The following is a 26,302-nucleotide window of genomic DNA, read 5'->3' on the forward strand; positions in this document are numbered from 1 at the left end:
TGTGCTTCATTTGTAACTGACAGAAGTTTCATTGTTGTATGTCTATTAATTATTGTTCAGTGCTGTATTGAGCAGCGTGTTGTGCCACATAGTTTATAAATTTCGTGATGGCAGAGGTAGAGGAGTCACGTGTCTGCATTAAATTTTGTGTGAAACTCGAGAAAACCTTTACAGAGACAAACCAAATGATGCAGGAAGCCTACATTAATGAGTGCTTAAGCTGTAGTTGGTGTTACGAATGATTCACATGGTTTAAAAATGGCCGAATGGAAATCAAAGATGACCCTTTCTCAGGGCGCCCTTCGACGTCTACTGATGACGCTCATGTCAGGAATGTCAATGAAACAGTGCATGCCAATCGAAGACAAACTGTCTTGGATCATGTCACAAAATGGTGACACAGCATCTTCAAATGCATCATGTTGCCACCAAGTCATCCCATAATTCATGAGTCAAGACAAGTAAGACCTTCACCTCACAATCTGTGAAGAGCTTTTGGATCACACAACGGAAAATGAGATCTACCTTAAGAGAATCATAACTGGTGATGAAAGGTGTGCTACGGTTATGATGTTGAGACCAAGGTTCGATCTTCACAGTGGGCCAGGAAGGGTTCTCCAAGACCAAAAGTAGCTTGTCACGTCAGGTCAAATGTCAGAGCCATGCTGATAATTTTCTTTGACTTTGAAGAATTAGTTCATTATGAACTCGTGTCAAAGGGACAAACTGTTAGTCGATGGTACTATCAGGACACATTGTGATGCCTGCGAGAAAATGTGAAGAGGAAATGGCCTGAAATGTGGGAAGACAATTCATGGCTCTTGCATCACAATAACATCCCAGCACATTCATACCTGTTGGTGCATGACTATTGCACAAAAAATGAAATCACTGTGCTGCCTCATTCTCTGTATTCTTCAGACCTGGCCCTGCAGACATTTTTTTTTTTATTTCTAAAGTTGGAAACACCATTGAAAGAATGAAAATTTGCAACGATAGATGAGATAAAAGAAAATTCACAGACTGCCCTTTACGCAATCCAGCAAGAGGCACACCAAGACTGCTTCCAGAAGTGGAAATGGCATTGGGAGTGATGTATCAATTGTGTAGGAGAGTATTTCAAAGGAGACTATGCCCAATAAGTAAAAGATAAGTGTAGAAAAATTTTGTGAACAAAATTCCGGAATTTTTGAAAAGACCTCGTATTTGCGTTAGAAGTGACATCATAGTAAGTGGAGCTATTCCATTTTGATTTATTTAAAGTAAAATGGATTGGAGCACTTTTAATAATTTTTTTTTTTAAAAGACTGAAAGCTTCCAATGTGTAAAGTAAAACTTAGAAGTGATATATATTGTCACTTTTGGCCTATTTCAGTGAGACATGGACTTTAAATGTGAAAACCTTTCAAAAAGTAAAAGTCTCTTAATGAGCGATGAATAACTGGTATTAATAGGCGAGGCAGGAAAAAATCAGACTGAAGTGTAAAGTGTCGATATGATTGCAATGAAAATCGAACGGTGCTTGATGAGACATATTATAGGGATATGGATGGTAAATGAACCAAGTGAATTCTTTGCTGTATTACAAGAGATAACCTAATATAACGTGGATGGACACCATTAGAAAACATGCTGGAGCAACCCATATACACACAGCTGAAGACCATAAAGCATCAGAAAGTTAAGAGGCGGCCCTTGTTCAGCAGTGGATGGACCATTTCTTTCCCATACACAGTGCAGTCTTTAATTTTCTTTTGTTTGCGTTTACCACTTTAACTACAAGGTAATTTTCAGTGTTAAGTGTTTAGTAACTACATGCACTCATATCCTACACAACTTCTATTTCTCTGTATATTGGTAATCAGATTGGTCCTCCTCTTATTCCAAGAGTTGAATACATACAGCCCTCTTTGTTTTGTTGTAATGTTTTTCGTACTTATGTTACTTTGATGTTTTATTCAGTAATGGACAATAGTTGGTTTACAAATAAATGAATATAGCAGCACTTCTAGTCTATTTTTTTCATGGATATTATGATATAGTTTTCTGTTATTAATAACTTCTGGATGTAGTCATCAAAGTTTTTTGACCCTTTACTAACCTGTAGCACAAATTTTTGTTATTAATTCTCTTCTTAATTAGTGGCCAAAAAACAATTTCTATGGCAACAGTAGTTGGTAATTCTCGTAACTAATATCACTTTGTACATAAAATCTGCAGATTAAACTCACCCTGTAATAAATATTGTAATTTATATACATTATTTATATATATGCAATAAATATCAGCTGAATGAAAGTGAGACCATAATTAAGAAATAGAAAAGTGTTAACATTGTACACAATGCTTTTAGTGTCTTATTGCTCTCTTTCTTTTTTTTTCCCTGTGCAGAACATAACATAAATTATTTTGGATTGTCGCTTTTAAATTGGACACTGCAAAATCACGCATTTAATTACAGACAGTATTTTTTGTTCAGTCTAAAGAGACTTCATATTTATAATACTGAACCTAATTATGCAACACTTTCAGTCAGCCACTAACAAAACTAAGCAGCATTTATATTTACCATCTACATTGTTTGCAAGCTACTAATCACATACATTTTTTTCTCAAGCTATAATCATCTTTAGCTCACTGTTGGCATTGGAAATATAGTAGTACTTCCATCTAAATCACAAATTCAGTGACTTACGCATACCATTCAAGGTGTTAGACATACATGTTAACTGATAACAGGTACAAAATACTGCACCACAGATTCATTCACATTATTTCACAACTGAGTTGTGTCTGTCTTTCACTGTTGGCATTCCTTTAGATGGGGAAACTGATGGAGGATGCTCGTCACATAAAGATGGATGTGATGGCAGCACAGGTACGGCGCATGCTGTACCTCAGATGGAAATACACAAAAAATTTACATGTTTGGTTATTGTTTGTTTGAATGTTTAAATGCTGTTGATGTTTTTCAGTGCAAATGCTATTGCTTCTTCCTATAAAAAGTCTTCATTTAATTTTTTGAACATTAGGGATGTATGAGAGTCATTTATTTGTCACTCACGAGCTTTGTTATGTCTTGTGTTGCATTATGGTACAGAATGAAATACGTAATATTGGAATGAAAATTATCTCAATTTCTTTTTGAGATTTAGAATTTATGCTTCTTTCTATAGTTTATTAAGACTACTTTTTGACTTGATATGTTAGGTCAGGCACTATCACAAATGCAGATTTTTATTTTGAAACATATTCATAAATGAATAATGCATTCACTGCAAAGCATAACAATTTTACTGCAGCATGTGACATGTCAGACTGTAGCTATTTATTTTTTCACTGAGTAGAAAAAAACTTATTTTCTAGTTATTCACGGATATAACAGGATAACTGAGTTTCATAAATTTCATATGAACTACTAATGATGATGTTTGTGGCCTTTATTCTGTGAATGTCAGTCTGTTATCATTGCAAAATATTCTTGTGAAGAATTTTTTCTCATAACATCTATGTAGGAGAGTCATTTAGTGGAAACAAATTTTTGATAACCATCATAAGCCCAATGTTGTATGCTGTTCAGAAGATGTACAGTACCAGCAAATTTATTTGTAGAAGTATTGGTTATAAGATCCTGGATAAATATTAGCTGAGCCGTAATATAGACTGGGGTGAAGGCATCATGGAGCCGTAGTTTCCGCCATTGCCATATTTTGGCACGATAATATACATATTTACTTCTTTATTCCTTGTTTATTTCTATTTACTGTGTTTCACTAATATTTCCTTCTTCAAACTGTTACCCTAATTTTAAATGTGAACATAAAAACCTTCATTTCTGTTCCCATAAAATGTTTTCAGTCTGACCCACATCTACAAGTACATTTACACCCCTATTCTGAAAACCACTATGAAGTGCGTAAGAGGGTTGAATTTCCATTCTATCATATATTAGTTCATTTCAAGTGGCTCAATGGCTGATTCAAGCCTTTAAATTGGATTCAACTCCAGTGACCTGTGTGTTCCTAATCTACTCCGTTTATTCAACTGGTGAAAGAGTACCTTCAATGTAAAATTGAATCTGAACTGTGTGTTGTTCCTGGGGGTACCTCACATTGTTGAATGCTAGATTGCAGTCAGATTGAAAATTTCTGTGACCGGGATTCGATCATACAACATCTTAGTTTTCAGGCATGTGCTTTGCCACTAGACCACCTGGCCCTGCATGTCCTGACTGACAAAGGTAAATGACCCAAATGTAGCCTTCAGACAAAAACAGAGCTTGACAAATGATCACATCATACACAAGAATTCTGTTTAAAGAAAGAAAAATTAATGTTGTTGAAAAGAAATAGTTGTAAGTAAACACACAAAATATGCACAGAACTGCAGTAACCATACAGTAATTGTATAAATATATTTAAGTATCTGCCTGATATATCTCCATAGACGAATTTCTTAACAGGTGGTACCATATGTGTGTTTTTCCTCCGTAATGATAAATGGGAAAATAGGTTCAGATAATCACAATTCTAAGATAAATAGGTTCAAATGCATGTATGTAAATAGACAGCATGTAACCACTGAAGCTTGAATGATCCATTTTTATATTCCTTTTGTAAAATGTTTATGTATTTCATACCATAATTCCTATCATAAAAGCCATGCAACAAATAAATAAATACCTAAAAAAAAGGAACAGTTTGAAATAATATGTGAAAGAACTGTTAGCTTGCTTAGAGGAGTTACAAGCAGAAGTGTGAATTAATTTTTATTGCAATATACTTTGTATTCAACCATCTCAAGTTCTGTGTTGGAAGTTTCTTTCTGATAGGAATAAAATGGTAATCAAAGCTTTAAAGAGGTAAGACAAAGTAAAATCTAACTGAGACTCCCATTATAAAAGAAACATTGTTTTTGGCCAGTATCATGATATACATAATTCTTTCTCAAGAATTTTAAGGGTTAGATAGCTAGAAGCAGTCTAAAAAGGGTGTATTTTGGAAGAACTGAAAATTCAAAATTTGACTACTTATGGCATAATTTTTGCTCAAGTCCATAAATGATTCTGGTTTCTTTGATGTTTGTGTGTACCGTGTTAATATACGCTTCCAGTAATGACATGACATTCTTATTTAAGGCAAAGCTTAAAACTAGACTGGTAAGAATTCTAAAATAATGTGGTAAACATGTTTAGGGCAGTGAAATAAAGTAAAACATTAAGAGAAGCTCATAGAAGTCTGTAGAAATTTAATAAAGAGGGGACAAGATCCTGAAACTAACACTTGTTTTAATAGAACTGATTCTGCGAGTTTGTGAACATATCATGTTTCATGAACTACATTTGACAGGAAGTTCACAAAGTTATTGTATCTCAAACAAATGATAGGTATCTGTTCAATGTTTTTAGGGTAGATTACTTTGATAGCTAAGTGTTACGCAGGTTACATTAGTATATGGTAAATTTAATATTCTATGAATATAAATGACACTTTTTTTATAAAAAGTCTCAAAATTACATCGTTCTCATTATCATATCTACAGGTCCCAATGAGTTATTCATAAAAATGATTAAGAAATTTCTTTTAGGCAGGAACAAAACTAACCAGCAAAAAATGACATGTCACTTCTCTCACAGTGGACAAACAGGAAATAAACTTTTAAAAATGCTTTCTCAACTGTGATGCCATCGTAACACTTCATTTGCTAACAAAACTTAACATGTGATGAGGTTGCTAACAAAACTTAACATCTGATGAGGTTAATGGATTTATTTCATTATTTTCACATTTTCTGTTATTAAATCTCAAATAGCATAATTAAAGTTGAACCAAAATGTGTTTTAAAAGCTATATCTGTGAACAGGGTGTACCCAAGGACCAGCATTCGACAAGATAATGTAGGAAATCTCCTGAAACTACCCTGAAACTGGCCATTTGAATAGACTCTAAAGCATGAGACTGAACCAAGGCAGTCCTTGTCTCCCCAATTTGTCACATTACCATGCAGCCATGCCAAGTGAGCTATTGTTGTATGTTGCTCTGTGTTGCACCCTACATAGCTTGAGTGAGGACATAATTTTGACTTCGAAATTTCTCACCTTTATCTTCTCTTCTTGACTGAATCATGTGGGTCGTAGTTGTGCACATCCACTGTATAGCACAGCTGTGTTTTTCAGAACCTACTATAATAGTTCTGCTGTGTTAAACAGATTTTAGATGCAGCAAGTCATTGTAGGGCTTTGTCCACAGAAAAATGGCATACAACAGTAGTGATTACATTGTGCAGCAAGGAGAGGAGGTGTCTTTCTGGAATTTAATAACAGATGTCAGGTGTGCTACCAGTATGTATCAAAACACCATACATAAAAATTAGATTTTTCTGTAGCTCATACCTTGTGTTTTGTGGATAATAGAAAGGTAGGGTCAAGTGTTTTGAATATCTCTTGGACTAGGGACCATTTAAATATCGAACAGCAGGACTGCCTTACTGCAGCTATCCTACAGTACAAGGTTAAAGTTAGAATATTACACACTTCCTACAGATTAGGCGAATTGAGAAAATTGGACGATTCTTTCTGCATAGGGTAGGCGCCATTCTACCAATTATTAGGGTTTTTTCCTGTTCCATTCATGTATGGAGTGCGGGAGAGAATGATTATTTGAACACTTCCGTGCATGCAGTAATTACTCTAATCTTATCCTCACAATCCCTGTGTGAGCGGTACATAGGGGGTTGTTGTATATCACTAGAGTAATCATTTAAGGTTGGTTCTTGAAACTTTGTTAATAGACTTTCTTGGGATACTTTACATGTGTCCTCAAGAGTCTGCCTTCAGTATCTTTATGACACCCCCTGTTAGTCCTATCTGGTACAGGTTCCACACTCTTGAGCAATATTCTAGGATGGGTCACACAAGTGATTTGCAGCCACTCTCTTTTGTAGACTGATTGCACTTTCCCAGTATTCTACCAATAAACTGAAATTTACCACCTGCTTTACCCATGACTGAACCTATGTGATCATTCAATTTCATATCCCTACAAAGTGTTACATCTAGGTATTTGTATGAGTTGGCCGATTCCAACAGTGACACATTGATATTATAGTCATAGGGTACTATGTTTTTTTCATTTTGTGACGTACATAATTTTATATTTCTGAACAATTAGAGCAAGTTGCCTATCTCTGCACCATGTTGAAATTTATCAAGGTCTGACTGAATATTTATGTAGCTTCTCTCAGCTAGTACTTCATTGTAGATAACTGCATCATCTGCAAAAAAGCCTGATTTTACTGTTAATATTGGCTGCATGGTCATTAATATACAGTATGAACAGTATGGGTCCCAACATACTTCCCTGGGGCACACCTAAAGTTACTTCTACACTTGACGATGACTCTCCATCCAAGATAACAAGCTGTGTCCTCACTACCAAAAAGTTCTCAACACAAACAAAAAATCTCACTTGATACCCCTTATAATAATACTTTTGACAATAAGCATAGATGCAGTACTTAGTCAAATGCTTTTTATTCAAGAAACACTGCATCTATCTAGCTGCCTTAAGCCAAAAGTTTCAGTATGTCATGTGAGAAAAGTGCAAATTGGGTTTCACATGATCAATGTTTCCGAAAACCATGCTGGTTGGCATTGAGGATATCATTCTGTTCAAGGTATGTCATTGTGTTTGAGCTCAGAATATGATCTAAGATTCTACAACAAATCAATGTCAAGAATATTGGATGGTAGTTTTGTGAATCATTTCTACAACCCTTCTTGTAGATGGATGTGACCTGTGACTTTTTCCATTAACTGGGCAAGTTCCCCCTCCCCCAAGGGATCTCCAATAGATAATGGTTAGAAGAGGGGCTATCTTAGCCACAAATTCATTGTAGAATCTGGCAGGGATTGCATTGAGGTCTGCAGCTTTGTTCAGTTTTAACTATTTCAGCTGTTTCTCAACACCAATGACACTAATACTTATTTCATTCATCTTTGCAGTGGCACAAGGATTAAATTAGGGCAATTCTCATGGGTTTTCGTTCGTAAAGGAATATTCGAAAACAGAGTTAAGCATTTCAGCTTTTTCTTTGCTACCCTCAATTTTAGTTCCTGTCTCATTCACAAGGGACTGGACACAAACTTTGGTGCCAACAGCCTGTACATATGACCATAATTTCTTTGGATTTTGTTAATGTCATTCGACAATTTTCTACTATGGTAGTCATTGACGGCATCACACATTGCTCTCTTGATGGCCAAAGACATTTCATTCAACATCTATCTATCTGTAGCCCTTTGCTTTTTTTTACACCTATTATTTAGTAATCTCTGTTTCTTTAGAGGTTTCTTTACAGTGACTGTGTACCATGGAGGTTCCCTCCCATTATGACCTGTTCTACTAGGCACATATCTATACAGTGCATGGTAAACTATTCTTTTAAACTTGAGCCAGGGTTCCTCTACATGCTTCCAACCAATGCTGAAAGCTCCAAGTTCCTCATTGAGATATGAATACATATCTTACTGCTTGTTTTAGTTGTCCTTTCTACTTTGGTTATCATTGTTGCCACAACTGCGTCATGGTCATTGATACCATTTGCAATGTGGATGTCCTCAAAGCGGGAGGTCCATTTGTTGCCATTAGATCCAATATATTTCCATCATGAGCGGGATTCCTAACTACCTGTTCTAGGCAGTTTTCAGAGAAGGCACTTTGTAAAGTTTCACATAATGTCTTATCACGCCCACCACTAACAAAATTGTAACGTAACACTCCTGAAAACACCCAAAAAAATTGTTTTTCTCCATTTTTTGCCATCAGCAGTGTATATCTGAATAAATAACTGCAACAAATTGCTCAAATTTTAATGGTATATTCTCTAGGCATTTTTTCAGAAGTACCATCTTCCTGTTTTCAAAAATCTCTATCAGTTACTGAGAAACACTGCAAAAATGTGGTTTTGGATTGCCAGAACTGAGTCCCAGATTCCAAGATGGCTAATACACAGGACAAAGGGCTGAAATTTTACAATATATTCTTAAGGTCCAGATCTCGAACAACCTTGAAAATTTTCTTGATATCTTTATCCGTTTTGGGGATATGGTGGTTACAAGTTAGCCTACTTGTAGGTGTAAAATACACATCTAAAGTTCAGTGTGAGTTAGCATGGAGAAATGTGCTGTAAAGTACCCCTGTCGTCATCAGAAACACATGTTTTAGTACTGAAGCACAGGCAAATTTTTGGCATGTAAAATCTGGCATGAGATGTAAAATTATCAGTTTTTTGTTATTTCAGTTTCACATAAGTAAACTGTGAAACATTTGCTGATCCATAAAGTTCTCTTCATATGAGTGACATGCTCTGCTGTAGCAGGGAAAAGAAGGGAACCAATAGAAAAATGCTCCTATCAGAACACAGAAAAGGTGAATATGCTCCTGTTTAAATTAAAACACCCTGACTGAAAAATGGATTATCAGCTGCCCCATTTTACTTTCCTCCAAATCTTTAACAGTGTTCCCAAAAATTTTGGTATGCAAACTTATTTACCCATTTTTAAGTTGAGAGGGAACATGCAAGTAGCAGTGGGAAGGAGATGGAAAAGTAATAAATACTGTCAGATAGTAGACACTGGTTGTGGTATAGAAAGAGCTAAGTAGACAGTGGCAGTGTCAGAGAAAGAGGAGGACACAGTGGCAGTGGAACATAGTTGACAGTGACAGAACAATGCTAGGAAAAGAGCGAAGACAGTGGGAGAGGAATAAAGAGAAGGAGAAAGTTGAATTGGGTGAGAGAAAGTGATAATGAGAAGCATAATCTATGACGATGACAACAAGGAAGACAGAGTTAGTGAAGTGGGAAGGAATGAGTGAAAGAGTAGCAGTAAGATAGAGCAAGAGGGAGACAGGGGCAGTGAGAGGAGACAGTAGTAGTAGTCGTAGTAGTAGTAGTAGTAGTAGTAGTAGTAGGACAGAATGAAGGAGACTGTGGCTGCGAGACAGGAGACATGTCTACACATGTAGTATTGGCTGCTTAGGCTCTCTAGTTGTGGTAAAGAATTGGCTGTCAATTGTATTAACTGCTGATTTTGCCAGTGACTGGATTCATAACCCCTAATCACGTGCCCTTAAATCTGAAAGTTTCACTGAAGACATTTATTATCTTGATGGATTATAAGGTCCCCTTCCTGACACTTTATAGACTACTGTAAAACTGATACAATCATGTGCTTATCATTTTTTCTTCAGTTCAAACTTTTCAGCGGTTGGCAGGAGTACCTGTGTATTCAGCTCCATCAGAACTTATGTAATATTGTACCCATCAACATAACAGCAAACAGTTTAAAAAATGAATAGACATTTCTTTCTTATAATATACTGAGATTCGTTATTGACGATACTCATCTCTGATACTTAACTGTATAGATTATTGTGAAATTTAAAGAGTATTGGAAAATGTCACTGATTTAGAGTGGTTTATTGAGACGGAAAGAACTAAGATAACATTATTATTCAAGTAGACAATCATTTTTATTTATATAATGGAAAACAGTTTGAACACCAAAAATAAAAGGTACAAGACAGTAAACGAAATACAAACAAATAAAATATGCAGTGAAAAGAAGGAAAATTGTGCAATTTTGTGTTCAAACAAAGAAAAGTTAATTGGAATTTTGTACATGTAAAATAGTTGGATGAGTGAAGACTATGGTACTAAATTATGAGAGATGCTAAAAATTCCTCTTGAATGTACACAAAGAAATCATGTCTTTGTGAAGGAAATCTGTAGCCATCAAACTGCCTTCATTTATTAGCACACATATGCTCTTTTCTGTTTGTAATAACAAAAACTGAAGTTTCTTTTAATTCTTCATTTGAAATATCTCTGAAGAAATATGTAGACATTTTTGCTTGTTTATGTTTTTCAACATGAAGAAATAAAAATCTGAATCATTCTCCTCGACATTTTTCTCGTTTGAAATTGGAGTTATTAAATATCATCTCTTGCCATTTTGTTATAGTCATATCATGGTACAAGTTATGTACTGCACTGTTATGTTTTGAAACTTCTTAATTAAATTTGTACTTAAACTGGTGAGTGACTTTGACTATACTGCCTCTTTGTTATTCTTTATCATTTCAACACTGAACTACAGAATTTTCCCTGACAAACAGAACTCAAACTTTTCCTATTCATTAATTACTCACAATATTCAAGGATAACATGATCTGACTGCTTTACAATTGATAACCTGACTTCAAGTAAATAATACAAAAGAATGGTCCTGAATAAGAAGAAATCCTAACAATAACCCATACATTTCAGAAGTCATTTACCTCACAGAAATCTTCATTACCTGAACTACAGCAATGCCACAAGCACTAATACTGCCAGCTCAATAAAAGATCCTAACTACTGAAGGCTCTAACTACTAATAGGCATGTGGTTAGCAAAGGAAAGATTTTGTTGGAAAGCAAACAATATATTTTTACTTTATAGAGGGAAACATTCCACGTGGGAAAAATATACCTAAGAACAAAGATGATGTGACTTACCAAACGAAAGCGCTGGCACGTCGATACACACACAAACATACACACAAAATTCTAGCTTTCGCAACCAACGGTTGCTTCGTCAGGAAAGAGGGAAGGAGAGGGAAAGACAAAAGGATGTGGGTTTTAAGGGAGAGGGTAAGGAGTCATTCCAATCCCGGGAGCGGAAAGACTTACCTTAGGGGGAAAAAAGGACGGGTATACACTCGCACACACACACATATCCATCCACACATATACAGACATGTCTGCTTGTGGCTGTATATGTGTGGATGGATATGTGTGTGTGTGTGTGTGTGTGCGAGTGTTTTCCCACTAAGGTAAGTCTTTCCGCTCCCGGAATTGGAATGACTCCTTACCCTCTCCCTTAAAACCCAAATCCTTTCGTCTTTCCCTCTCCTTCCCTCTTTCCTGATGAGGCAACCGTTGGTTGCGAAAGCTTGAATTTTGTGTGTATGTTTGTGTGTCTATCGACCTGCCAGCGCTTTTGTTTGGTAAGTCTCATCATCTTTGTTTTTAGATATATTTTTCCTACATGGAATGTTTCCCTCTATACATAATCGTCCATGACATCCAGTTCCAAAAATTGTATAATCATGAATAATGTTCAGTCTCCAAGTCAGACACATCCAGATCGACCGCTTTCGCTAACACTTCAAACCTTTAACCTCCGTCAATGCTAGCTACTCACCTCCAACCTCAGTCACTGCTGGCTGTTCACCTCCAATAGCTATCACCGCTGACTGTTAACTTCAAACTGCTAGTCCGACCAGCCACAGAGTCTCTTACAGTGTGTGCACAGTGCTGTTAGACTTATTAATGCAGTCTATTGCGCTGCCAACTTACAGACACATAAACAGGCTACTTACAGTTTATGGTGATAATTGAGAAATTTTGTGTTTTGTGTGTACATTCATGTGTACTATTTTATCTCTTGGCCATGTCAAGATTTTTTAATCAAGTATGTCTGAATTGTGACTGGCGCAGTTTCTTTATCTTTTTCCTTTGTTATTTTCTACAAAAAATTATGAAGCTTTATGCAGACATGTGATGTGTTACTTTAGTTTCAGTGTGTGTTGCAAAAATATTCAGGATGAGTCACACACAGGATTAAACACAATTCACTGTTAGAAATAGTTAAGAGGATAACTGGAGAGGTTTATACATAGCATTAAGGAGTCCAATGACAGTACATGCCGCCCCCCCCCCCCCCTCCTCCTCCAATCTCTCTCTCTCTCTCTCTCTCTCACACACACACACACACACACACACACACAGAGAGAGAGAGAGAGAGAGAGAGAGAGAGAGAGAGAGAGAGAGGAGGGGGAGGGGGGAGGGTCAACATAAGATCTGATACTGTAGCTTCTCATTCTGTCACTGCCTTGACAATGTCATACATCCCTTGTGAAAAATAATCATACTCACTGCCAAGATAAATACACCCTGACAGGTCTCTCTGCTGCAAATGGACCCATCCTGGAGCATTGGCTGTTGCATTTGGGGCAATGCCCGCCAGTGTGCAGCAGATTTATTCAGACTCAAGTTGATGCTTCAGTAGTTGTAGAGTGAATCTAGCAGCCTCAGACATTGCACCATATCAGCTCTATCCAACATTTCCTTTAGCATTGGCAGTTCTCGATAGTGGTACATGTACAGTGTGGTGCATGCTGCATCACCCAAATACGTAGCTCAATAGTGCTTTTCTAGGAAAGCTCTGTTGGAATCACAAGTGAAATAGATGAATGTATGATAGATCCTTCTTGAGTGTCGTCCCCCTAGTTCTTCTGATTTAGTAGTGGATTTCAGTCTGTGGAACCTGGAGATGCTCCTCTTATTTCGTTTTTCAGAAGATTGTACTGACAGCCTATGTCTACACGAAATGAAAATGTATAGGAACTATGGTATGCACCACCTCACAAGAAAGTGCAATAGTAATTGTTATGTGATTCGTTGCCAAATAGTCTGGTATCTTTGGTTGTATTGAAATAAAACTTATTAACTGCATTCTGGACCATTGTGTTCATTACAAATACAAGTCTCACTGCTGACTGAAGTTCATTTCAGGCCACATGAGTGACATGACCTTGCAACAATGACGGCATGCATACTGCTTGTCCTGCCAGCAGTAGAGTAATTCATGTAAAAATGATTTTGCAAATCACAGAAAAATGGTTCCAGTATTGTAAATACTGACTATACTTCTCTGGAAGGTTGAGGGCTAGGCTGACAATTGTTATGAGCAGGGTTAGGATTTTTGGGTGCACATCTTTTTCTTGGGGTAAATTAAAGCTGTTTGGAAAAACATCACAGAGTGAAGTTTTCGTTTCTAGTTGTGAAAAGATGCATTTTTTTTCACGCACCTTTCTCCTGTTTTTGGGACTTCATCCCTTTCACCTCTAACTATTCCCATAATCCCCTTTGTCCCCCTTAAGTTTAGTTCCAGTTTATTCTATAATATTTCTAATTAATACAAAATATTTGACTTTCAATTAACGTCTCCTCAGCTTCCTGTGTATATGCGAATATTAAGCCTATCTGTTTCAGTAAATGCCGCGTGAGGAGTTGAAAGTGCACTTGCAACAATGGTAAATAACTGTGTGTTCGACAAAACGTCTTTCTCTCACTTTACCACTATAAAGTAGCCCACAATAATGCGATTGACAATGAGTGATTCTATCCCACCAATACGAGTAACCTGCTGTTCGTGAATGTCAGTTTGTTACTGTGAGAGACGTGATCTTTTCATGTGGAAGCAGAGGTAGGTCATGCAGAGACGACAGTTACCGCACCAGCGTAGTTCTGAGAATTGAGACTGGGTCATGTTCAAAGATACTATAAATCGCCAAGACTGCAGGTCCAGCAAGAACGAGAACATTTTTGTGATTTTCGCAGTGTTACAGAAGAGAGTGTGGACATCAAGTGAGCAAGCGGGTGCAAAGTATTGTGTGACAGTTGCATTGAGTTAGCAAGTGAACTTGTGTTAGATCTTTGTTACATTACTAAACAAGTATACTACTAGATTCTACCATGCCAGAGATGTCCAGTGTCCGATTTATTATTCTGGCTCAGGAATTCAAACAAGATTTCATACACACTCTTGGAACTGTACGCAATGTTCTATTTGCAATTCAGGAATTTTGTTAGATGAAAAACACCACCAAAATCACATCAAACAACATATTTCCAGCTCTGAGCATAAAATGAATAGACTCTTCAAGCAAACAAATTGTGGCAACCCCTGTTACAATATGTGTTTCAACAGAGTTCCTCAAAAGCTAAAAATTTGAAGGAATTAAACATTGGTTTGAGTGCAGCTCTTACACAGGCAGGAATTCCATGCAGTAAGGTGGACCATCCAGCCTTCAAGGATTTCTTGAAAAATACACAAAGATGTTAATGCCTGATGAGAGTACTGTAAGAAAAAACTACGTGGAACCTGTTTACCAAGAGCCGGCTGTTGTAGCCGAGTGGTTCTAGGTGCTTCGGTCTGGAACCGTGCGACCGCTATGGTCGCAGGTTCAAATCCTGCCTCAGACACGGATGTGTGTGATGTCCTTAGGTTAGTTAGGTTCAAGTAGTTCTAAGTTCCAGGAGACTGATTACCTCAGATGTTAAGTACCACAGTGCTCAGAGCCATTTGAACCATTTTGTTTACCAAGAAACCATACAAAGAAACCAAGAAACCATACAAAGAATCAAGGAGAAAATGTCTGATTGCGATGTGGGAATCATTGTGGATGAAACCATAGACTCAATGGAATGATATGATTTGAACATTTTAGTTTTTCCTTAGCAGAGGAGAAAGTTAAGCCCATGTTGTTAAAAATGTATGAGCTGCAGATAGCCAAAGCCATTACAGTAATGCAATCAATTATAGACTTCTGCCAAAAACTCTGGCCTACTGGTATTGAGTTCGGAAAACTTCTTCTTGTGGTTATGGACCATGCTCCATACACGGTTTCAGCTGTTAACCAATTGAAACCATTATTGTCTAAGTTGGAGCATGTGACATGCTTGGTTCATGGCCTTCTTAGGGTTTGTGAATCAATAGGGAAGGAATACAACATAACTAATCAATTCATCTCTGCCCTGAAGAAGATTGTACTGAAAGCTCCAAGCCGAGTCACTGCCTAGGAAGCCACTGGCCTGCCCCTTCCAAATTTCCTGGTCATTTTTCGTTAGGGATCTTGGATTGAGTTTGCTGCCATGCTGTGTGAGAATTTTGACACTGTCTGTTATGGGAGAAAATACATAATTTGCAGAGAGAAGTATATTGTGTCCATAGTTAGCAGTGTCCGACTGCAGCTATTAAACGATTGGAAGAATGAGGTCTGGAAAAGGAAAAACAATGGGATATTGTTACTTCTGTGAGTGAGCAGTTAGATGGCATTGCGAAAGACAAACTTGAGTATAGTCTTCAGAAGAATCAAGAAATTGAGGAATTTGTCACATCTGTAGATGTAGCCTTTGGTCAAGATGTTGGTGGTGCAACACTTTCTGTTTCCACCAGTATATTATTCACACATGCAGTAAATCAACCAAAGGAACTTTGGTTTAGTTTTCTGATAACTATATTAATAAGTGGAAACAATATTTCTTTATATAACAACAAGGAAATAGTTCAGTGACAGATAGTTGGAATCAGTTGTTAGTGTTGACAAAGCAGTCATCTTTAACATTATTCACAAATTTATATGTGGGTAAATATTATTGAACATTAGATCTGAAGGTTATATAATTGGATAGATAAAAAAATCTATTCACCGAGCAGTGGCAGGAGAAAACACACTGTATAGTTAAGAAAATGTGCACACTTTCAGATCCATTAGCTCCTTTTTCTGGTAAAATGGTTGAAGGGGAAGGAAGAGGAATGAAGAAAAGTACTTGTGAGGCTCTCCCTTCCCCTTAAACCCTTTCACCAAGAGGAGGAGCACTGGCTTTGAAAGCTTGTACATTTCTTTAACTTTTATGTGTGTTTTCTCCTGCTACTACATAGTGAGTGGATTTTTCGTTGCTCCACTTAAGTTTTCAGAAATTGATTGCTGTTGTTGATATATTAGATGCTAAGGTGGGATTTACCTATGTTTATTTTCTGGTATTTAATCAAGCTCCCATTAATAGATACTAAAACTTGCAGCTCTTGTTGATATACTTCTCGTAGTTAATATAGTTTTGCTCAGAGTTTCAGATCATTGCTTAGTTTGATGTCTACGGTCATACTGAGGTTTGAATAATAAACAAAAATAGACTGTTTCTTTATTTGTTATTCTCAGCACAAACAAGAACATGTATCTGACGCACCCCAATACTGCTTCTATCAGTGTTTTGCTTAAATTATTAATACAGTGCCATATGAAGTAACTCACAGCTCTAGCTGTCACACCAAGCACTACCTGTCATTCCTTTCATTCTGCTGAGACACTGTTCCTTCTTCAGCCGAGTTGCTTCTTTTGTAATGGTAGCCTGTTATGTCATTCGTATGGAGTCAACCAACCTATTCATCACAATTACAAAATGACTTCTGATTGAAATTATCTTTTACAAAAATTCAGAGTACATTGAAGGCTAAATTTATGGAAGATTCAGTGCACCAAAATAAAAATTCCTCACAGATGGCCAGATAAAAAATCATTTGTAATATGTTGATCAAATGGGATTGAGGTAGGGACAAAAAGGCTATAAAAAGTATCAATAAATAGACTGAGCAGTGCTCTCATACCATACAGAGCTTAGTTAGATTAGTTTGTTTTACTATTCCCAGCTAAACTTTTGTATATCACTAAGAATAAGAGTGATTCTGACTTCCAATAAAAATTAGGAACGTTTGACATAATTGATGTAAAGGCAACTAAACGCAAAATCTTGAATCGCACACTGAGAGCTGGTAGTGTAAATATAACCGAAATGAATGGTATTGAAAGGAAACCAATAATTACAAGCAATTTCAGCTGTTATTTTACATCAAAACTATCTTTCACTGTGTGAAAATTCGTGTTATTTTGAACCGAGAAATTTGTCAGAAGCAATCAGTTGGATGTAGATCAAGTGTCTCCAGTCCATCTTAGATGGACAAAAAGATTGAAGAATTTTATGACAAGGACAGCTCAAAGCGGCATATTTTGTGGAACTCATGGTTGTTTCCATTTTGAACCAGTATTTCGTGATGCTACCTAACTTTGACAGACAAGAGGAACAACATATGCTCAAAATCAGAAGCTAGGAGATATGAGAATGCAGAATACAGTTGAAAAATTACTATAAAGAACAATGTAAAATCACACATTAAAGATGACATAATCATGAACTTGTTTTTACTCATTTAAAGAGAAGAAGACAAACAGGAAGCATGGAATCATAAATAGGAAAAAAAAACATTTTGATGAAAGAGTGTTAGATATTCTAAATCACTTATTTTAGTTGGGGTGTTTCATTATGTTACATGCAGGGGATGGGAAAAAAAGAAGAAGAAAAATGGTGAGAAATGGATGCTTCAACATAAATGCAGATGCTAGCCAAGCCTGCAGCTTGCACTGTTGTACTTGACTATGAAAAGCACCTGTGTAATGTCCTCAGTATGTTGCAAGTCTTTGTTGTGGCTAGAGCAGAGTTCTGTGTTACCATGACTGCATTGTATTGGAGTTAAGTGGGAAAATTATTGATGCGTTTGTGGTTGGCCTTCCATAACCAATGCAGCCAAAGTGTTGATTTTACAAGAGATACTGTACTGAAGATTTGCGCCCCATGCAGTGAAAGAGAAGAAACATTGTCCAGTAAGTCACACCATGGATGAAAGTGTGTGTTGAATGATCATGACAGGTGGGAATTGAAGCATATTGTGTCTAAAAATAAAGTGTGTGACAGCTGCAAAAATCACTAAAAACTGAATGTCACACTCACAAACTCTGTCAGCACCAAAACAACATGAAGGGAGCTCCATAAGCAAACAGGGTGACCCAGAAATCCAAACCACTCATCAGTGAGGCAAATGCTCGTAACATGAAAACAAAGTGCTGAAGCCATAAAACCTGGACTATGGAAGAATGTTACTTGGTTGAATGCGTCTTGTTTCATACTGTTTCCTGTGAAACTTTGCTGGGGCTCAGTGATGATTTGGGCAGCTATATAGTGGTGTTCCACAAACCTCATTGGTATTCTGCAAGGTAATATTACTGTCAAGGATTAAGTGAACATTTTGGCTGACAAGGCCCATCCCATTGTATAGTATTTTTTCCCAATGGTGGCACTGTGTTCCAGGAAGATAGTGCCACTGTTCACACAGTTCACATAGTCCAGATCTGGTTTTGTGACTATGAGGATGAACTGTCGGATCTGCCCAGGCCAGCACAGTCACTGGATCCCAGTATTATTGAGCCTGTGTTGTCCACTTTGGAGAGAAGATTGCATGATCACTATCCATCTCTATCCTCGTTATCTACACTTGTTACTATTTTTGAGGAAGAATGCTGTAAGATTCCCTTGGAAATCATACAGGACCTTTATTTATCCATGAATGGAGGCTGTTTTGAATGGCAATGGTGTTCCTACACCATTACAGGCATGGTCATTTATTGTGTTTTCAATGTTCCCATATTTTTATCCATCCACTTTATGTCACTGGATGAAAATTCCTTTTCATGTGTCAACATCAGACTAACTGGGGAAGGGAAAAGAAAACCCTCAGCCTGCACAAAGTACATGCACAATATTCTAAAATATAATGGCCTTACAAGCAACTGTCACTGCTTAAACTCTCTTTTTTTTCCAATGAGTACTATTTTATGTTTCAGGAATGAGTACAGTTATATGTCTATGCATGAGATGCATGTTGATTGTTCAGGCTGTATCCCAATAACTGACCTATAGGATAAGATGCTCAAATTATGCATTATACCCACTTTCTTCTTGCCAACCCCCACCCCCCTCCCCACACAACTACTTCTGCTGTCCCTGCCCTGACCTCCCGCTTCTCTGTCTGCCTCACCCCCTTTTCTCTCTCTCTCTCTCTCTCTCTCTCTCTCTCTCTCTCTCACACACACACACACCCACCCACACACACACACACACACACACACACACACACACACACACACACACGCCTGCTACATTCTTCCACTGTTCTTTTTTGTTTTTTGACTGGGGTTAATAGTCTTGTAATTAACAGATGAAATGGAGCATGAATGCAATGAGTGTGATAGGGCTCACCATTCACAAAGTAACCACTGTGATCTGTCAAAATAATCATAAAGTCTTTGTCTACAATAAGGTTGGTCAGGTTGTGACCTGTGTGGAGGGTGTATATAACTGACATTTCATCTGTTGTAAGACTGATGGTATTGGAAAGGATATTTGGAAGAATGATAAGGCAAGTTTACAAATGAGGATTCCTGAAAGGTAATTAACTCACATGGGCGGGAATTTGAAGATTCATGGTTGGTTGAAAATACAAACTGTATTACTCAAGGTTTGTGGGGGCTGTGGATTGGTTTTGATCTGTGGTGTGGATGTGAAAGTAGTGTTTCTTGTATGTTGAATGGGTAAAGAGAGTATGCTTCTGATTAATCCAGCACAATTGAATTATGTGAAGAAATTGAAGATGGGGTCTTTCGATAAAAATGAAGAGAGTCCACTAGAATGTTTAGTTCCATAGTATGTAAGTTGCTTTTTGGTCCTTGGGGAGGAGAAAGGAAGGGTTGGTCTGTGGCAAGTAATCATGTTCTGAAGCAGTAATATGAAGACAGAAAGTTGGATAATTAGATACTTTCTTGAAGTATTTTCAGATCATTGCTCCGATTTTTGAAGGGTGAAGGTTCCATTCAGAAGATATGGGTGTATATGTTTGGAATAACAATAGAGGTGTATCTCTTATAGGGATACTATGTCATAACAGTCTGTTTCTGTTGTGTTAGTGTGATAAGTATAAAACATGTTTATGATTTTTTTAAATATGCAGAATAATAATTGAAAACTGTGGAACAATAAGAGCAGTATTTCATGAATTATGGAAATCAAGGAAAATAAGACATGACAACAAGGTACAATAGAATATTTAAGAAACAAAACAGACAAAAATCAGGCAACTCTTAGACACACAGACCAGACTACAAGCCAGAATGAATAAACATTGAAGATAATAACATGTAAATAAATAAAATAACTCAGCTACGATAAGCATATAAAAATAATGACCATTACATTAGTGGGATACTTATTTTTAAAATAGCTAGTACTTTAATATGAAATTCTAACTTAATATTCTAGAGCTTGGATGTGGAATTAAAGTTCACTTTACATAAAATGACATCCTATCTTGCTACTGTATTTCATATAATTAATATGATAAATCGTTTTGATATTCTGCCTTGATAATAATAATAACAATAATAAATGGTTTATTTGTCCATAATAACTTATACAATTTTGTTTTTAAACATATGAACAATAATAAGAGTTTAAAAATAAAGATAAATTATACACAACAACATTAAAAATTCTTGATTGAGTACAAACATTTATCAATTAATAGTTGCTTTAATTTTGTCTTAAACATGTTTCCATTAAACAGTTTTATAGCATTTGGCAGTCTGTTATAAAATGTCCTCCAGCAGAAAATGGACTACGATCTGTTGCTCTTTTATTACTAAATTTTATGTGGTAATCCTGTCTTTTTCTTGTGTTATAATAATGGATTTCAATATTGATTATACTATATTTTCTCCTTTTTGTGCACTAATATACACCACAGTAATGGCTTAATGATACCCATCGTTAGAATATAATTTGTTGTGCTACATTACAAAGTATTAGATGTGGCCATCTTATCATTATTTTTATGCCTTTGATATCACTTTTCACTATTGGGTATTCACATAAATCTAATGTATGGTTGTAATGCAGCTGGATGGTAAAACTTACTGTTTAGTATTTTTTCTTGTAGTGGAATTCCATATGCACAGCTTAATATCAGATCATCACTGTTAATGTATGCAACAAGTAGTATTTTAAATGGACACCGGATGAGAAATACCATTGTAACAAGAGATGAAAACAGGGAACACTCTATTTATGCAAATTCCTGTGTGGTTCCCCTAAAGTGATTAAGGCCATTGCCATGATTGTTGTCTTGAATGGTCAGTTTCATTCCCCAACTATAATTGTTGACATAACATTAAATCCTAATCTTGGTACCTTTTGTTGGAGATTTTCCTTTCTATTTTTCCTTTTACCTTTTAAATTTCTCTGTCATAATTTAAGAAAATTAAAATGTCCTGCAAAATATGCAGAAAAACTTTCGTAGACGTTGGGAAGCATGAAAGAGGCAAAGGTGGAAGTGAAGCTGTGAGGGTGGGTCATGAATCAGCCCTGGATAGCTCAGATAGTAGAGTATTTGTCCGCAAAAGGCAAAGGTTTTGAATTCGAGTTTCATTTGGCAAACAGTTTTCATCTGCTAGAAGGTTTTGAACTAAAATATGTTAATACAGACACAAGCATAATGCAAAAGATTTATAAATATATACTGTTCATTGCTAAACCATACCATTTATGTTTTATGCATAAGGAAAACAAGTAATATGTAGTTATCAGTATGATTTAGTTGGGTAACCAATGGAATTATAAAAATCTCTCAGATAGCATGCTCTTTAGTATTCTCTTTAACCATCTGCAACTTGTAAATTCATTTTCTTGATGTTATGATCATCACTTGTTTTCAATTTTGGACTGTCGTCTGTATCTAATTCTAATGCCGTAATTACAGATAATTATCATGCAGCTACTATAAATAATGATCTTTTTTGAGATTGTATTTTTGATGCTGTTGTCTTCTCTGTAATTATTTGCTGGATAGTAGGAGTACACTGGCAGCTAGACAACACTCAGAAGTCACAGAAGAGAAGAAAATAACAAAGAGCATAGAAGTTAACATATTAGATACTTGAAGTTTAAAGGAAAGGCTGGGGATGGGAAGAAGAAGGTGGAAACGACATCAGAGCAGAAACAGTACATTTTCATGTGTAAAGTCAAACAATGGAAAATCCAGGAAGGAATGTAACAATATAATGAAAAGGGTAGTTGCTAGTCAGTTTGATTTTGTTTGTTTATTTCATGCATTATTGTGAGATGAACAAAGCAGCATATAAATCGTATGTTCGTACACCACAGTGTGAGATATTCTGAAGCAATTTCTGAACCTAGCCTTGAGTTCTGAGTGTTTTATGTTTATAATATGCAATATATGTTACAGTTCTGTTTGTATCAATGTTTTGTGAAGCATGAAAATTTTCAACGTTACACCGTAAGAAGTAACTCATGAAAAAAGTGAATTGTAGCTGTCATTTGACTTTTGGTTAGTAAATGCATTCTCATAATATTTGTATTTTCCTTATTTGCAGTGAATTGCTCAATATTTGGTCGCAAGAAAAAGCAATACAAGGACAAATACCTTGCCAAGCATAATGCAGTGTTTGACCAGTTAGATTTGGTTACCTATGAAGAAGTTGTTAAACTACCATGTAAGTACAGAGTTACAGTAGTGTCAAGTTGTGCTTTATTAGCAGATAACAGTTCCTGCAATTCTGTTTGATTTGAAAATGATTTAAGAATTTGTTTATCCGTTAGCTGGAGGAAATTAAATGAGGAGTAAAATACGAGCCAAAAATAAATATCAGCATAATACCACTAGAGTGATGTACAGTGCACTGGGCACACTAACATTAAAAATAGTTGCATATCTAGTAATACATCTCGGGAACTGGTGTTGTGTGTGTTCTTTTGTGCTTCTCCGAAAGAACGCGTTTTGATTCTGCAACCATTATCAGTCAAGACACAAAGGAACTGCAACATGTAGCTGCTAGTGCGCATTGATTCATATCAATGGGGAAAATTAAAAATTTCTCCCCGGCCGGGATTCAAACCTGGGTCCTCAATCAATCAAATTTTATTGTCGTTAAGCTCATAAAGCAATAGACAACATCAAGATAACTTACATTTTTAACATTAATTACTAAATACAATTTAGTTTGGGTTACATAAGGCCATCCGCTAGATACAGTGTTGAAAGACAGTATTTTCAGTTTCAAAAAATTCGTCTACTGTGTAGAAAGGATTATTTACTAGTAATCTGTACAACTTAGCTTTGAAGATATTGACAGGTAACTCTTTTAAATCTATACTTAACTTATTGTACAACTTAAGTCCAAGAACTAAATATGAATTCTGTGACTTGGATAGTCTTTGATATGGTACATCTAAACATGATTTGTTCCTGGTGTTATGGCTATGTACATCCCTTCTTAAAGATATATTTGAAATATTGTTCCTAACATACAATAGAACATTATAGATGTACAAGTTTATTACCGTCAGGCATTGCAATTTAACAAACAAGGGTTTACAGTGTTCTAACTTATCTGAGTCGGTTATTATTCTTACTAATTTTTTTTTTTTTTTTTTTTTTTTTGTAAAAGTTGAATGCCCTGTACGTGACTGCTATTGCCCCACAATAAGATTCCATATGATATGATACTTTGAAAGAAAGCAAAATATGCTGATCTTATGTAACTATTAGGGACATGTCTTTTTAAGTTTCTAATTAATGATATGAATATAATAGAGGGAAACATTCCACGTGGGAAAATTATATCTAAAAACAAAGATGATGTAACTTCAAATGAAAGCGCTGGCATGTTGATAGACACACAAACAAACACAAACATACACACAAAATTCAAGCTTTCACAACCAATGGTTGCTTCATCAGGAAAGAGGGAAGGAGAGGGAAAGACGAAAGGATGTGGGTTTTAAGGGAGAGGGTAAGGAGTCATTCCAATCCCGGGAGCAGAAATACTTACCTTAGGAGGAAAAAAAGGACAGGTATACACTCGCGCGCGCGCGCACACACACACACACACACACACACACACACACACACACACACACACACACACACACACATATATCCATCCGCACATACACAGACGCAAGCAGACATTTACCTTTACAAATGTCTGCTTGCGTCTGTGTATGTGCGGATGGATATATATATGTGTGTGTGTGTGTGTGTGTGTGTGTGTGTGTGTGTGTGTGTGTGTGTGTGGGCGCACGCGCGAGTGTATACCTGTCCTTTTTTCCCCCTAAGGTAAGTCTTTCTGCTCCCGGGATTGGAATGACTCCTTACCCTCTCCCTTAAAACCCACATCCTTTCGCCTTTCCCTCTCCTTCCCTCTTTCCTGATGAAGCAACCATTGGTTGTGAAAGCTTGAATTTTGTGTGTATGTTTGTGTGTCTATCAACATGCCAGTGCTTTCGTTTGGTAAGTTACATCATCTTTGTTTTTAGATATAAGTTTCTAATTAAATAGATAACTCTCGAGAGTCTGGCAGATAAATGTTTGACGTGTGGTTCCCATGTCAACTTGTTGTCTACTGTAACACCTAAAAATTTTATACTTTCTGTCATGATTCTCTCTTAAGCTAAAGGAAAGTGCCTGGGTCTTACTTTCATTTAGTAGAAAACCGTTCGCTCTAAACCATAATGAACTCTTAGCAAGGCTATCTTTAACTATATTTTTAATGTGCCTGCTTACTAGGGAGACTGAAGGAATTCTGGTATCTTGGAAGCTAAATAAGGCATGATGGACGATGCAAGCGGGATATTGAAAGCAGACTAGGACGGGCAAAGAGTAGAGAATATTCCTTGTTAAAGAAAGGCTGTATCTACATCTACATCTATACTCTGTCACTGAGAACTGCATGGCAGATGTTACATCCCACTGTACCAGTTATTAGGGCTTTTTCCCATTCCACACATATGTAACATGGAAAAATGGTTGTTTCATTGACCCAATGCAAGCTGTAATTAATCTAATTTTATCCTCACATTACCTGTGGGAGTGATATGTAGGTTGTTGTAGTATATTCCTAGAGTCATCCTTTAACCACTTAAAAAATATGAGTTACCTCAATTCTATTATTATGATAGAACCTTAAAATCCTGAGTGTCTTCAGGCAACTTAAGAACAGATCGTTGAAAAAATAAAACCACACTTATGACTGTGCCAGCACTGGTGGTTATATGTACAGCCACTAGAGAGCATCTGGTGTTATGTTTGTAGTCTAGCTGTCAAGTTTTGGTCGAAGTGGTTGCCACTAGATATCTTCATCACTATGGGTAGCTTTGGATACATGACAACAAAATGTGCACTTTCAGCCTCTTGTCATTTCCTGTTTAGGCAGTGCTTTAAAAAAAAAAAAAAAAAAAAAAAGGTAGCTATAGTGATCCAGAGTTCAACACTGAATGTAGCAGCTCAAAAAGTGAAGAAGAATGGAAGTCCAGTGTGAGTGTACTTAGGATTTTATTAATGGTGATTTTCAGAAACATGTAACTCATTTTACTGAGATTTGAAAGCTATCTTTATATGTATTATCATTCTTGTAGGACATTTTTCATTAAAAATACTATTTTGGAACATAATTGAAAAATAAAATTAATATATTAAGAGGTTAAGGCCAGTTCTTGAAACTTTGTTAGTAGACTTTCTCGGGAGGGTTTCTTTCAGCATCTCAGTGACACTCTTTTTTGGTCAAACAAACCTGTGTCCATTTGTGCTGCCCTTTTCTGTATGCATTCAGTACCCTTGCTAGTTCTATTTTGCATGAGTGCCACACACTTGAGCAATATTCTATGATGGATTGTATGAGTGGTTTGTAAACAATCTCCTTTGTAGGCTGATTCCATTTTCCTAATATTCTATC

At 36.4% G+C, this 26,302-nt stretch overlaps 1 protein-coding gene across 6 annotated transcripts in view; it reads left to right on the plus strand.

Moving 5' to 3' along the window:
• Positions 1-26,302, plus strand: part of LOC126185168 (peripheral plasma membrane protein CASK) — a 530,963-nt gene that overhangs the window by 465,958 nt on the left and 38,703 nt on the right. For 3 of the 6 annotated variants that reach the window (XM_049928023.1, XM_049928015.1, XM_049928032.1), the window contains 2 exons: positions 2,822-2,878; positions 22,943-23,062. In XM_049928023.1, the coding sequence (XP_049783980.1) occupies positions 2,822-2,878; positions 22,943-23,062 (177 nt within the window). The remainder of the gene's footprint in view (positions 1-2,821; positions 2,879-22,942; positions 23,063-26,302) is intronic. The other 3 variants (XM_049928042.1, XM_049928050.1, XM_049928057.1) reach the window with 1 other exon arrangement.

Source organism: Schistocerca cancellata, chromosome 1 (assembly GCF_023864275.1).
Source record: "Schistocerca cancellata isolate TAMUIC-IGC-003103 chromosome 1, iqSchCanc2.1, whole genome shotgun sequence".
Taxonomy (NCBI): Eukaryota; Metazoa; Arthropoda; class Insecta; order Orthoptera; family Acrididae; genus Schistocerca; species Schistocerca cancellata.